The sequence below is a fragment of the Plectropomus leopardus genome, chromosome 9, assembly GCF_026936395.1.
Source record: "Plectropomus leopardus strain MGB_pleo_1.0 chromosome 9, ASM2693639v1, whole genome shotgun sequence".
NCBI classification, from domain to species: domain Eukaryota; kingdom Metazoa; phylum Chordata; class Actinopteri; order Perciformes; family Serranidae; genus Plectropomus; species Plectropomus leopardus.
Window position 1 is genome coordinate 3,505,133 of NC_142184.1, and position 14,868 is coordinate 3,520,000.

Sequence of the window (14,868 nt, forward strand, 5' to 3'; positions counted from 1 at the left end):
GAATCACACAATTTTACAAAATACTTAAACTTAGAACTGAATGAAGACCTCAGATATTATTTCCAAGCTTTTTAATGCCTGAGACGTGATTGACAAAAAACAAAAAACAAACAAAAGAAACGCTGAAAATCGACAAGGTAAAAAAATCTGTCATAACAATTTTATTTATTTATTTATATTTTTTTTACAGCCAATCATTTACTACAACCGTAAATACGTGAACGCAACACGGGCGGTATTTACTACAGTGAGTCGTGTAATTTCGGAGCTTTGGCGGAGTCCGTGAAGGCGCCGTGAGCTCTGATTGGCTGCTGCTCAGGCCAAACAGAGTTCAGCTCGTCTAAAGAAAAGGAGAGAAGAAGAAGAAGAAGGAGAAGAAGAAGAGAAGCAGGAGGCGGGCGTCACCGCGGGGACAAAAACATTTCACCTCCAGCCTCCCGGACGGCATGAAACACGCTCCGCTGACTGAAAGAAAGCTTTTAATTTAATTATTAGAAATATTTTAAATCTTTGCAGCCTAAAACAGAAGGGCCTCGGCTCCGCGCGCACACTCGTTTCCCTCTTTCTGCTGGAGGGAGCTAGCTTAGCCTGTTAGCTTAGCGGGACAGACCAGTGTCCGTGTGTGCGGGACTCTGGAGCAGCAGGAGCGGACTCATCCACCCGGAGCTGCACCCGGACTTCACTTTACAACCGCAGCTGCACGCGCTGGGTCCAAACGCGGGTTTTGCACGCGCAACAACAACAAAGCATCCCGAAAACAAAACAAGGAAGTCTGAATGAACTTGGCTGCCAGCTAGCACCGAGCTAGCCCTGCAGCTGCATTGCTCCATCGTGCTCCTGCAGCTGAAGGACGGAGCCGTGCAGCCTCCTCTCCTTTCCCAAAGCGCCGATATCGATTAATCGGTGACACCATCTGGGCGTGCAGTCGATCTATCGATCCGTATCTAACGGAGGTAACGTCAGACCGTTACTTTAGGTGCTCTGCCTCAACGACTCTGACCTGCGAAGTTGGAAAAGACACAAACGGTGCAGCGATGATTCCCGACAAAGCGCCGAAGGAGGACGTCTTCCACGGGTCTGAGGACCTGAGGAAGGAGGCTCACGTCCCCAGCTTTGAGAAATATAAAGAGCTCTACCTGAAATCTATAGAGAATCCTGAAGGTAAGTCCAAGTTATGGTTATACATCCAATCCTGCAAAGTAACTGAGCACATTTACTGAAGTACTGTGCATACTGTACCTCTGCAACTGCAGTCACTCCGCACTTTACACTTGTATATATGTATATATGTATATATGTATAGTCTCTTAGTTTTTAGTTTTTTAAGCGTATTCCTTTTATATTCTATTAATATTGTTTGCTCTTTATTCTCTTTGATCTTACTGTATGGCGCTGCTACAGCCCAATTTCTCAGTTTTGAGATCAATAAAGTATATTTATTTATCTATCTATCTATGAGTGCAGTTCTAGGTACTTGTAATTTACTTGAGTATTTACGTTTTATGCTACTATCTACTTCGATTTGAATTTTTTTCAACCCTTTGAAACTGTCATCTAGGGTCCAGTCTTTGACTCTTTGGTGGGCCAGTTCTGGCCCCAGGGCCATATGTTTGACACTTTTGTTCTAAATCAATCAAGTATAGATGATTTCACTGAAGAGTGCACCTACCACATGCAGTTTAAAGGCAGCATCTGGTTTTAATTTGGTCTTAAAGTTGATCAATTTGATTTATAAAGAAACAATGCAAATCCAAAACCACAGCGCTGCATTAAACACTGAAGCAGATGCAACAGAAAACCTTCAACTCATGTTTAGTCAGCAGTGTCAAAGGTTATTTATGCCAGAAAGTCAGATCCATGTCTCACGTCTGCAGTGTCAGATTATTGTTGGAGGGTGTGTGCAAAGTCCTCGGCTGTAATTATATTTGTATAACTTCAATGATGACTCGGTTAATTTCTTAACAAACATTGTTCCTGAATTTATTTCTCTTCTCTCAGAGCAAGTTTTAATTTATCTGTAAAAGACTCAGACAATGTAAAGCCTTTACATCTCATGCCTATTTTTGGGCTGAAAATAATTTAGTTACAGTTAATACTACAAAATGTCTGATTTGAAGACTTCACTTTTGGCTCTGGAAAATTACATGAGACAATTCTCACTGACTCTTCTGACATTTTATCAACCAAACTACAATTCAGGCCAACCATCAGCTCATTAATCAACAATGATAATAACGATTAGTTGCAGCCCTGCAAGCTACCAGCATGGTTAGTCGATAAAAGTTTCTCTCGTACAGTAGTTGATGTTATAAAGTGTGACTCACTGTTACCTGCAGACGGCCTGTTCGAAGGTTATTTGGGGATTTATGGTAAGAAGGAAGTGGAGTGGCCTTTTGGGAGGGACGTGTGTCTACCAAACTTACCGGGCAGGAGGGGTGAGATTCTTTATATGTGCAGCTATTGTTAATCAAACAGCTGCTTGTGTCATTTCCTTGTGAAGCGTGGAGGCTGTTTGCTTCAGAGACGATCAAACAAGTTTCTCCTGCAGGTGGAATTTGTCAGCTGATCTGTTCGACTCAGAGCTGGAGTTTCTTATTTCTTAGTTACCCTCATTGTGTACATCCAAAAAAGTTTTGTCATGATGAAACAATGATGTGGATTTACAGGAAATGCACATCAAAAAGGGCTTACAGGGAACTTTTTGCCAACTATTTTAACATTCATTTAATCTTTATGGTATTTTTGAGGCAGAATTGTGGAGACACGTTATCTGGTTCAGCTTTAAATGTGAAGATTTGCAGTTTTTCTCAGTTTTAATTGAATAAATTTGCTTGTGCGGTCAGATAAGACTCAGGGAAAGTGATGAAAAATGCTTCGGTAATTTCTTGCACGTTTTGGACCAAATCATTAATAGAGAAAATAATCAGTATGATAATGGTGATGACTTCAGTTGCAGCCGTAGTGTTCATGCTCGGTTGACAGAAAATTTACAATTTTTTAATATTTATTGATCACATCTTTTGAAATTAGAAGGTAACACGTTGGACATTTGGTCTCATTTTTGGACATTTTAAACTTTAACTTCTCATTTTTTTACTGCAAAAATAATGAGAAGTTTAATCTTTAAGAGGAAGTGTGGCCCAATCTTTTAAATTCATCTTGCAGACATGCACGCTGTGATATGCAGCATCAGATAATTCCTCTTCCTGTTAATTTTGAAATGTTTCATCAACAAACAGTCATACCTGCGCCTCATGCATGAACACGTGAGACTTCAGACTGTATCTGAGATCAGCCGCTGCAGCCTCACACTGTGATTTATTCACACATTCATGATTTTTTGTCTTCTCGTCCTGCAGAGTTCTGGGGCGACATTGCAAAAGATTTCTTCTGGAAGACCAAACACACGGGTCAGTTTCTCGACTACAACTTCGATGTGACCAAAGGAGAAATATTCATCAAGTGTATGGAAGGAGCGTCCACCAACATCTGCTACAACGTCCTCGACCGCAACGTCCACGAGAGGAAGCTCGGCGACAAAATTGCCTTCTACTGGTTAGTGTGTGTGTGTGTGTGTGTGTGTGTGTGTGTGTGTGTGTTTACTTTATGCAGAGTCCTGCACAATCACCTCACCGCTGGCAGTTTTTCAGTCTCAAGGTCTGTCTGTTAAAATATTTAAACACAATTAGTCAATGGAAAGAAATTGCATCAACAAAAATAAAGTGAATCTCTGTTTGAATCCATTATTAACCAAAAATGCACATTGCATTTTCATGTATGTAAAGATTTGCTGCTTTTCTTTGTTTTTGTTTTCTGAAATATCCTTGGATCTAGAAGTTCAGGTTGGACGATAAAATCAATTTCAAGATGTCACTTTGGGTTCTCGGAAACTGCCATTTTCATTTGCAGACTTGTTGACTTTTATAGATTTTTTTTTGGCAATTTAAGCAATTAATCATAGAAAAAGAAAAAAAAGTTGACGCTAAGAATAAGATTTAATGGCTGTTAAAACTGTTTTGCTGTTAATTATGAATGAAGAACTGTGATGATATTAGATAGTTGTGTAACTCATTTTTATTTTATAGATTATTTTGTCTATAAAACATTCAAAAAATGTCCATCACAGTGACCTAGAGCTCAGGGTATCGTTTAAATATTCTGGATATTCAATTTTCTTTCATTGTAGGATAAAAAAACCTGCAGAAATCTTGCTTGAGAAGCTTTCATTGAATATATTTTTTAAATATTTGGTTGTAAAATGACAAACAAATTAATAATCAAATAGTTGCTGATCAGTTTTCACACTAACTACATCATTGTTGCAGCTCTAATGTTAATGTGTTTTCTGTGTGTGTGTGTTGGGTTTGTGCCTGCATTCCTCAGTACAAGAGAAAGTGTGTTTAAAGGGGGTCACTGATGTATTTAAAGCCTCCTCTCTGTCTCAGGCGTGTGTGTGTGTGTGTGTGTGTGTGCGCGCGCGTGTGTGTGCGTGTGCGTGTGCGTGCGCGTGCGCGTGCGCATGCATGCTCTTTGCGAGGGGGTCGCCTCCGTGAACACAATAACCGGATTGAAAACCATCAGATCGAATGAATGGAGCTGCACTCATCCTCCCTCCTTTGTCTTTTTCGCTCACATACTTCCCCTCATTCCTCTTTCTTTTCTTTCCTCCAGCTTTGTCTCTCGTACATGCTCTCCTCATCTTCATTTTCTACTAAATGTAAATGGAAATATTGAGTAAATGCTTCTTTATACTGTTCAAAATCAGGGTCACAACATCCTTCACATTAAGTAAGAAAAAAGAGTCATGATTTCTCAGACTTAACCCTCACTGCATCTCAGAATATTTGATTTTTTACAACTGATACACCAGGAGTTTATGCAGTTTAACTGTAAAACCAGTGAGCATTTTTTGTCCACATTAATTGATGTTAGCATTTTTATTATAGTGAAGGGCAACATGAAGCAGGTTTTACCCGTTGACAATAGAGGACTTTTAAAAGGCTTTTAAAAGACTTAAAAACGAATAAAGTCTAAAGATAATGTGAGTTTTATGTCACACACTATAAGATTTTGCATGGACTGGGTCTCTATTTGCAGAACTGAAACTAGATTCATTTGGATTTAAAAATATCAAAATATACACACTGTACTTCTTTAACAATTCCTTATGTGTCTGCAAAAATGCATATCTCCATAAACACAAGATAGAAGGCATCTTCTGTCAGCAGTGTTTTTTGTCAATTCGGATCAGAATAATCCATAAATATAAACTGTGTTTTTGTACAAACTTAACATTTTGGATTTTGTCATCTCAACTCATGACCAGCCTCTGTTTGTTAGCTGACAAATGAAACACAGACTCTTGCACAATCCCCATGTTTCTCGTCCTTTTCCACAGTAGAGAACCGTGACTTGTTCGTGTTCTTTCACCTCCTCGGAGTCTCCTCCATGTTTACTGTCAACAGCGTTTTCTGTTGCTAGGGAATGTAGGGAATTTACAATTTTAATCTTTTTATTTTTCCCTCTTAAAAAACAAACCACAAATGGCAAAGAAATGACTCAAAACAAGTTTTGCTTTGGGTTTATTCAGCAAAATGAACAAAGACAAATTGAAGAATCTCAGGTCAGTATTGCATATTGCACAGTTTTGCAGTTGAAACATGCCATCGTTCAGCATTTGTTCCATGTTGGCAAATAATGTTCATTGTATTCACAATATTTACGTCACAAATTGAAGTAGAGGATGAACCAAGACCAAAACCGAACAATAATATTACACGTTTGATTTAGTTTATACACAAAAACGAGAATAAGACTGATTTAAGGAAGCTCAGACTGACAGCGCAGTTATAAAGACCACCTCGCACCAAACAGTTCAGATTCAGGGAGAGAGTCACCTGAGCTAAAACTGTCAAGAGTTTATTCCGACATCGGAAAGTTGTGAAGTGTACGGCCGGCATCGCAGAGGCATAACGAGCACAGGTCATCAGTGGTCATCACTGCAGGGGAAAGTCAGTAATATGAGGAGTTTTTTTATTCTCTGTCCACACATCTGCATCATCACACTCCTGTTATTTTTCGTCTTTTATACACCTGCTCATTTTCTTTCATATCGCTGCTCCATCTCTCTCTCTCGCTCTCTCTCGGCTGCACTTGTTCCTGTTTATCCTGAAAGGCCGCTCTTCTCTGTCTGCAGCATCGCGTCTTTTCTCTTTGACTCTTTCCGCTCTCTTCTCTCTCTTTGTGTCACTTGCCCGCGGCCTCTGATGTGTCCTGATGTGAGCGGTGAAGCCACACAGAGGAATGTGGTTGGACCACACGGGGCTTTTTAAAGCAGCGTTATTCAGGGAGAGGAAGGATGGGTAAAGAAAAGGAATGTGTGATTGAAAGTAGCAGCGAAAGTGCTTCTCCTCACTAACTTTACTCTGCAGAAAAATCTCTGAAAAGTTGAGTTCAGTGTTTGTGGGTCGCAGCTAACAGTTATTTTTTACTTTTGATAAATTATTTTCTCTTTGAAATAAGATAGGGGTGTAAAATGTTCACCAGAGTTTCCCCGAGACCAAAGAAATGTCTTTAAATTGCCTTTAACCAACAACACCAAAGATATTCAATTTATTATCATGAAAATAAACCAGCAAATCTTTACAAGTTAAAGCTAATGCATTTCAGGCATTTGTGCTCTGGAAAAATATTTGTAATTGTTACCTACTATTCAACTTCTTGCTAATAAATTTTCTGTCCATCAAAAAATCAGTTAAATGCTGAAACTTTTCAGCTCTTGTCCAAAGTAAGGCTTTCAACCTCGATCAAGTCTATAAAATGTTAGAAAAATGTGAAAAATACCCCATTAGTAGTTCCTGGAGCCCAAGTTAACGTCTTCAAATAGCTTCTGATTGTCCAAATGACCATTTAACTTCCGAAACATTTGATACATTATTATATTTGACAGAGAAAAGTAGGGAATATGCACATTTACCCAGCTCTAGCCTGCAAATATTGGCATTTTTGCTTGAAAAATTACTTTTGTTTTTATTAATTAGTGCTTCAGTCAAAAACATATATTCCTTATTGTTTTTTTATTTATTACACTTTACAGAAATATAAATGCAACACTTTATTTTTTCTCCCATTTTTCACGAGTTGAAATCTTAGATTCAGCATTTAAAAAGTGGTGGTCAGGCTGATGGGCGGTGATAACTGTATCCAGAGTAAAGGCCGGGTCACAAACTTTCACATATACAGGTAAACAGTACACTAAAATATGTTTCTGAACTCACATATGATCAGCGCGGCCTAGTTTGACAGTTTAGATATTATTTGCTGCTTCACAGTTTATCTGTCTCATTTAGTGTTAATGTAGTGACAGCTTTGTGCATATGAAAAAAAAATTAGGGTTCCTTAAAAAGCCTTAAAGGGCATTGAATTCATTATTCTAAAAATAAGGCCCTAATTGGTATTAAAATGACAAATTGATTTTTCAAAAGTCATACATTTTTCAGACATGGTAAGAAGGTTTTTATGAATCATTTTGTTTCTGATGCTGCACTGTAGAAGCTCAAAATATTTATTTATTTATTTTATTTACTCTTCTTAAACTGGCCATGCTGGGAATCCAAGCAGTTGAATCTAACATGCAAAGTGAAAAACACAAAATTGCCAAAAAAATTTGAAGTGCCAGATATTTCCCTCTTCGGTTCATAAACCTAAAATATTCTTATATAATATAATATATTCATTTTCTTCCATTTGTTTCACTCAAAAAAGTTTTTTTCCCAACATTTGATGTCATTAATCTAACTTTTTCACTAAACCAAAGACATTTCATGTTTTATGTCACACTAAACATTTGCTCTAAATAAAATGATCCTTCAATTTTGTTTATTAGATAATTAGTCTAAAAATTAATTCTAAGTGGGATTAAAAAAATCTTAAATGCTTACATCTCAATTGCCTAAATTTGCAGGACATCTGGTGTTTATTTTTTATTACAGTTGCTATAACTGAATGATGATAACAATCTAATCTGATTGCATTTAATTTACCAGTTGGACGTGTTTTTCACAAAGAGTCAAATCTCACCAGGTAACCAGCCAAAATATACAAAAATAAATAAATAAATAAGAGACATTCAGTGCTCAGCTTACATGGCTCAGCATAAAGACAGAAAAAGACAGGAAATAGGGAAAAAAAGTCTTTTGGTTTAATTTCTTTGACTAAAATGCTGAACAGAGCCACTTTGGCTCAAACACAGTGCAGGCTCTGTTTCACTGACGCCTCAAGGATGTTCAGTCGCAACTGAAACACTCCAAGTGACAGTGATACCACCGACAGTTACAGAAGGAGAGTGAGTTACTTGATCCTCTGAGACAAAATAAAAAAGCATGCAGGGAACTTTCTCATTTGTTGTTGTTTGTTTTTCACTCCATGTTCCTTTTCTTGCACTAAAAAACACTTGTAGCTGAGGGGAAACTTTGATTCTTACAGATTCATCTGGTTTCCTTCACTTTGATTGTCTCACATGCTGCTCTTTGTTATTTTGAAGGAATGTCCTCATGCAAAATGTGTTTGTCCTCACTGCTACCTGATATCTGAGCCCACAGTGTTGAAAATGTGTTTTACTGTTGTGTATTTATAGGTGTGTGTAGTCTGTATGTGTGTGCACATGCTATTACCACTTGCAATATTTCCAGATAGGACAGCCGGGCAGAGAAACGCGTCTGATGACCTTCAGTGAGGTGTTTGTTTCCAGCATGCAAAACATGTTGCAGCAACATGTGTAAGATTTAGAACCTAAAATAAAGCAGCAGCGTTCATTTATCAAGTATCATTTCAAAATGCCCAAAGATATGCAGTTCACTGTCACATATGACAAAGTAAAGCAAAAAACGTGTCATTATAGAAGCTAAAATTCGAATTTTTATTTCTTGAATCTCTCTTGATTGATACATTTTTTAAAAGTGCAAAGCATCTTAAAATATCCTGATATGATATCATGATAATAACAAACCTTTTTAAGGCCAAGTAGTATTAAAATATAACGTTTTAGAAGTTTCAGAATTGTGTTTAGGTCCACTGTGATATCATATAATCTTTGATGAATATGACATTTTTTAAGCTGATAATTCTATAGTGTAATAATTTATGTTAAAGAAACAGTTAATTTTAAAATTTAAAAAATACATATTTTCCCCCTTTTACTTGTAGTGCTATTTATCAGTCTAGAGAGTTTTGCTGTCAGTACAGATTGTTAAAGATATCAGCTGTAGAGATATCGGGCTTAGCGCCAAAAAATAAATAAAAAAACAACTCAACAGTAATGACTCTTTCCAGAAATCATGACCTAATTACTCAAGATAATTCACAGCTCTTGTTGTGAGCAGTTTCATGTAGGAAATATTTTATTTATCCTAAACTACACCCGCCAAATGTATCGCAACAAAAAGAAAACGTGCGTCTATAACTCGGTGTTTACATCTTGCACTTTTGTGTGCGTGAGTGTTTGTCCATGAGTAGATGCACGCTTCCTTCTGCACGGTGATTTGGTCGGTGGATGTTAGTTCAGTAGAAAGAAAATAGTTCCTCATGAAACTGCTCCCAACAAGATCTGTGGATTATCTTGAGTAACCGGGTCATGATTTATGCAAAGTTACGTTGCTGTTGAGTTTTTAAATGTTTTTTTTTGGCACTTAGAGCACTGCACAGGAGTGCCACCTAGTTTGATTATTTTGGAGAGACGGTGGACTTCTGTACGGCTGATATCTCCAACAATCTGCAGCCCACACCAAAAAAATCCAGATGGATAAATAGCACCACAAGTCAGAGGAAAAAGTATTTTTGATGTTGGGATGAACTGTCCCTTTAATTTCAAAGTAGGACTTAAAGGCACAGTACGTTTAGTCTGGAAATAATGACCTTGTTTGTTATCAGAGCTGATAATTTGCAGACTTGGTTGGCGTGTCGTCTTGTTTGATAACGGGTACAGTAGGTCAGTGTGTTAGTACAGTTTGATCCAGATGATTTCATGGTCTGTGTGTGACCTTAGTTTGCAGCACAGAATGAGTAATAAGGACAAGAAGGAGCCCAATGTTTAAATTATTCTTACCCCAATCAGATATTCTGGATTTGGAAATCCCATATTTTGTTATCCAGGATTAACTATTCCATTGTACTTTTGGGCCAGTTATTCAAAGCAACATTGGATTACAAAAAAACTAAAAAAAAACAACAAAAAAACCCACAGTAAATATGTGGTTATTGTAGAGATAAGCTAGGGTTTAAATATGTGAGCAGAAATGTGTAAAAGCAATACGACATGGTGTTAAAATACTGCAGTATGCTTTTTCTACTTTGTTGCTAATTCATGTATGTTCTCCACACAGGGCATTTCAGAGCACATATATTTTTATATATGGTCCTAATTGTGAACACACAGACAGGGCAGCTATCAGATATCACGTTGGAAATAATTATCAAGGTCAGAGCTTTGTAATAGTGTCAGTTATTCTGTGAACTCAGCTGTTGGTGCCAGGCGGGTTACAGAGACCTTTCAGCTATGCAGCACACCTCCCACCAACCAGCAAATGCACACATGCATTTTTTACACATACTAGAAAACATACTCTCGCAGATACAGTGTGCACTGTTGAGAAACTCCACCGAGGCAGCAGAGCGTTTCTGGATCATTTTACCAATCATTTTTTTCATACAGTGGAGTGCGAGGCCACTTTATACGTGTGTGTGTGTGTGTGTGTGTGGGTGTGGGTGTGGGTGTGGGTGTTCCTGTAATGCAGCAGCTATCAATCAGAACCTGTTTGGCAATAAAGGACAGACGGTGCAGAAAAACATTCACATATTGTTCTCGATGTGACACGACTCATTAAAAGACAAAAGTTCTGTTGTTCTGATGTCAAATTGCACAATTGAGCAGGTTTCCCTCTTCATTGCTTCTTCTGGGATTGTTTTATAATCTGTAGCTTTTTTAAATAGTTTCCCTCTTCTTTATGTACGTTTTCTTTAAATGCTTAATGATCTGCATGTGTAGAAATGTGCCTCTTAGTTTAACCCTTAGGGACTGGTTGGCACATTTTACGTGTTTTTCATTCAGCATTTTTTTAATTATTTTGTCTGTGTTCATGCATATTGCATACATTTTTAGCAAGATTGTGTATTTTTGTTTAATCTTTGAATTTCCACCTCAGCTGCTACAATAAGTCTTAAATACACTGTGGAAACTACATTGTTACATTCAGACTGTTAAGTGCAAAAAATGCTCCATTGAAACCCATTCAAACTGACATTTTTGATCCCACAGCCATCAAAGCATGAAACATGCACTGTATTATAATTTGTCATTTTTACTATTCTCCACCTAATGACGAGATTTTTAACATATTTGACATATAGAGAAAATACATGCTAAATCATTGACATATCCCAGACTGTGATAATAAAAAAATCTACTTTGCATATAGTATTTTGAAAATAATTCATTTTTTGTGTTTTTTTTTTTTAACGTAGCGGTATCATGACAAAAACCTAAAATTCTGAACATAAATAAATATTTGATATTTATCATTTAGACTGATGTTGGTTAAAAAATAGAAATAAAAAATAAATAGAATAAAATGAAAGTAGAAAATCATATTAATGTATAGTATTTTTACAAGCTTGATATTGAAAAGTGCATTTTGTGCACGTAACGATATGAGTGTGTCTGAAATTAAATCAGGCCCTAACTGTAAAAAACTGAAAACACAATAAAACTCCTCAAAGAACGATATCAGAGACGTGTTACAGCTTGTATTTAAAGAATGCTGCTCAAAGCTATTTGTTTGTCCCTTCATTCTGAATATATTGTGCTGTTGCTCGAGTTTTGCAGCATATATCTAGTATAGCTTGATGTTTATTTTACAACTTTTTGCTCCAACTTTTGACCCTTGTGGCGCATTTTAAGCTCTTGTTTCTTTCCTCTTGCTCTTTATTACTTGCACTCCTTTCCCTCCCTCTAAGCGCTCTCTCTTAATGCACTCGCTTTCTCTTTCTCCCTTATTGAATCCGTCTCTGACTTGTTGTCGGCCATCTGTCTCCCGTGTGAATGCACTGTTTTCTCCCTCAGGTGCACTTTCACATTCACTTTCTTGAGCAGTGTCCCGGGCCCATAGTGCACTTCTAAACATTCAAACAGAAAATATGGCAAAATTGAGAAAATAATCATGAGTTTTTATTGGATTAAAATTCTTGTCCTGCATTGCACTGCACAAGAGAAATAGAGGAGCAACTCTCAGCTGTAAAAATCTAAAATATTGGATAAAGTTTGGATAGCATGGATGGTTTTAATATTTTGGAGTGCAGAAGTGGGGCACAGCTCTCTCATTTGTCAGTCATGTTTTTCATTTTGTAGACTGTGATGCTCAGAGACGAGCTTCTCGGACACGGCTGTGATTTAATAATGTGGAGAGGCAGAGCTGTCACAGCTCGTTCATCGCTCTGTCTGCTCTACAGACAATGATATTAATGCAAAAGTCTTTACTCCTACAAATTGAGTTTCCTGTGTGTTTGTGTATGAGGCAGAACGTGACCTTAAAACAATGCTTTGGCAAGCGTGCAGGTCCTAAAACGCCGGGGATGATACTTGGTTGTGAAAAAGGGGAAAGTTGAGATGTTTCACAACTGGACTGAAGTTCTTCTGATTTAAAAGATGACTGAAGAAAAGTTTAGATTTGAATTTTTGTTTTTTTTCTGACTCTAACGTCAAATCTAAAGTCAGATTAACCCTTTTTCTGAGCTGGAATAGTAGTTGTATTATTAGTATAGTATTGATTATACACAATTTACATCATGTAAACACAGAACTAAAGTAGTGATGATCGACTCAGGAAGATGTTAACACCTGGACCTCAATATTTTAACTTGCCACAAACTATGGCTGCACTGTTTGTGGAAATATCATTGAAATCTCAATATGGTAAATAAAATGGCAGGAGTTTCAATTTTTTTTTTAAAAAAAAAAAGATAAGTCACAACATAAGATGAGGATGAGAGAGGAGCGGACACCGCTGGACAATGAGAGAGGAGCGGACACCGCGGGACAATGACAGCGGAGCGGACAGACGGGGACACAAGCGTAGACACCGTTGGACAACTCCTCCGTCATCCTGGGACCTTAGATCATCTGGTTCATTTGTTTTTGCACATGGAAGTGTTGTTTTATTGCACAACATCCATAAGAGTGCCCCTACACTACAGTGAAAACACTGAATGATGGGAAATCTTGTCAATGGTGTGAAAAGAGTTCAAAAAAGAAAAAGAAACAATGGGTTAAACCCTGCTGCTGACTGCTGACATGTTGTGGACTGATGTAGCAGCAGCAGTTTGACACGCAGCATAATGCAGTGTGTACTGGCGGAGTGAAACCATGGCAACACGGACCAAATCAAAGCAATTTATGCTTGTTATTATTGGTTCTATTTATCGGCAAAAAAATGTATTATTAGAATAATCGGTATGACGTCATAAGCCCCATTATCGGGCTGATAATTATTGTGCATCCCTAATAAAAATACCCTGTTTTTTTGCTCACATGTTGTTCTGTATGTTTTACTGTTTGTTTTAGGGAGGGCAATGAGCCTGGGGATGAGCTGACGGTGACCTACAGAGAGCTGCTGCAGAGGGTCTGCCAGTTCGCCAACGTCCTGAAGTCTCAGGGTACGTTAACGCCGCCTGATCTACACCTAAACTGTGTCAGCGAAGATTCAGCCAGTGTTCCAGAAAACCAGTGATTTGTCTGTTTAATTCCCGCTTCACTGTTTTATTCTTCTGTCTTTGTGTCTGCAGGAGTGAAGAAGGGCGACCGAGTGTCCATCTACATGCCCATGGTGGTGGAGCTGGTGGTAGCCATGTTGGCCTGCGTCCGCATCGGAGCCGTCCACTGCATAGTGGTGAGTTACATGCATGGCTTAGTAGAGGACGAGTGCATTGCAGTGTACACGTGGAGAATTTTGGTTAGTTGAAGATAAAAAAGATGGATCGATTAGATGGTTGTTAATACTGTGTGTGCTGCTGTGTCCAGTTTGCAGGTTTCTCTGCTGAGTCTCTGTGTGAGAGGATCATGGACTCACAGTGTTCGCTGCTCATCACAGCAGGTGGGTTTCAACATCTGCATCGCAGTTTTGTAAAAGAATATTTTTAAAGGCCTTATTGGAGTCCAGGTATCCCCCCCTAATATTTTTATTAGACTTTTTAACATTCATCACACATACAGACAAATCGAACAATGAAACAGTACAGGAAACACACACTGGCCACGCAAACTACATGACTCACCTAAATCCAAAATACATCACATACAACATGTATTACAATTACAGTTGACAGTGATGCAGCACTTAAAATACATAAAGCAGGTTCAGAAAACAAAGCATATTAAAAAAGGAAATAACTTGCTTCAATAAAAGCAAGCGCTGACAGAAACAATGTGTGGTGGATGCACAAGTTAATAAAGGCGATCTATTTGGGCTGTTATATCACTCGGTTATTTCTAACCTGACAGCTGTTCATTCTGCAGCTCTGAAATTTTAAAACTTCATTAACAGATAATGGTAGGGATTTTTTGAGACACCTTTGGCAGAGCTGGAAGAGCCTGAGCGGCAGAACTCGTGTCCGTCACTGAAGTCTCACTCCAGCTTCAGCTAGTGAAGCTGAAACAAGTCTGCAGGAGCCGCAGACTGAGGCGATGCGCTCAGCTGTGACCACTAATCAAAGGCTTATTAGCTGGATTAGAGTCTGGCCATATAAATCTGTTAATCTGCAGGGTTAATGGCCTGTGGTTGGAGTGCACAAACACACACACCCACACACATTTCTCATTCA

General features: G+C 38.1%; 1 protein-coding gene across 2 annotated transcripts in view; it reads left to right on the forward strand.

Annotated features, from left to right (window-relative positions):
* Positions 1-344: 344 nt before the first annotated feature.
* acss2 (acyl-CoA synthetase short chain family member 2) overlaps positions 345-14,868 on the forward strand; it is a 30,265-nt gene continuing 15,741 nt past the window's right edge. For both annotated transcript variants that reach the window (XM_042491277.2, XM_042491278.2), the window contains exons 1-5: positions 345-1,161; positions 3,360-3,555; positions 13,613-13,704; positions 13,834-13,937; positions 14,069-14,141. In XM_042491277.2, the coding sequence (XP_042347211.1) occupies positions 1,035-1,161; positions 3,360-3,555; positions 13,613-13,704; positions 13,834-13,937; positions 14,069-14,141 (592 nt within the window). In that variant the 5' untranslated portion in view covers positions 345-1,034. The remainder of the gene's footprint in view (positions 1,162-3,359; positions 3,556-13,612; positions 13,705-13,833; positions 13,938-14,068; positions 14,142-14,868) is intronic.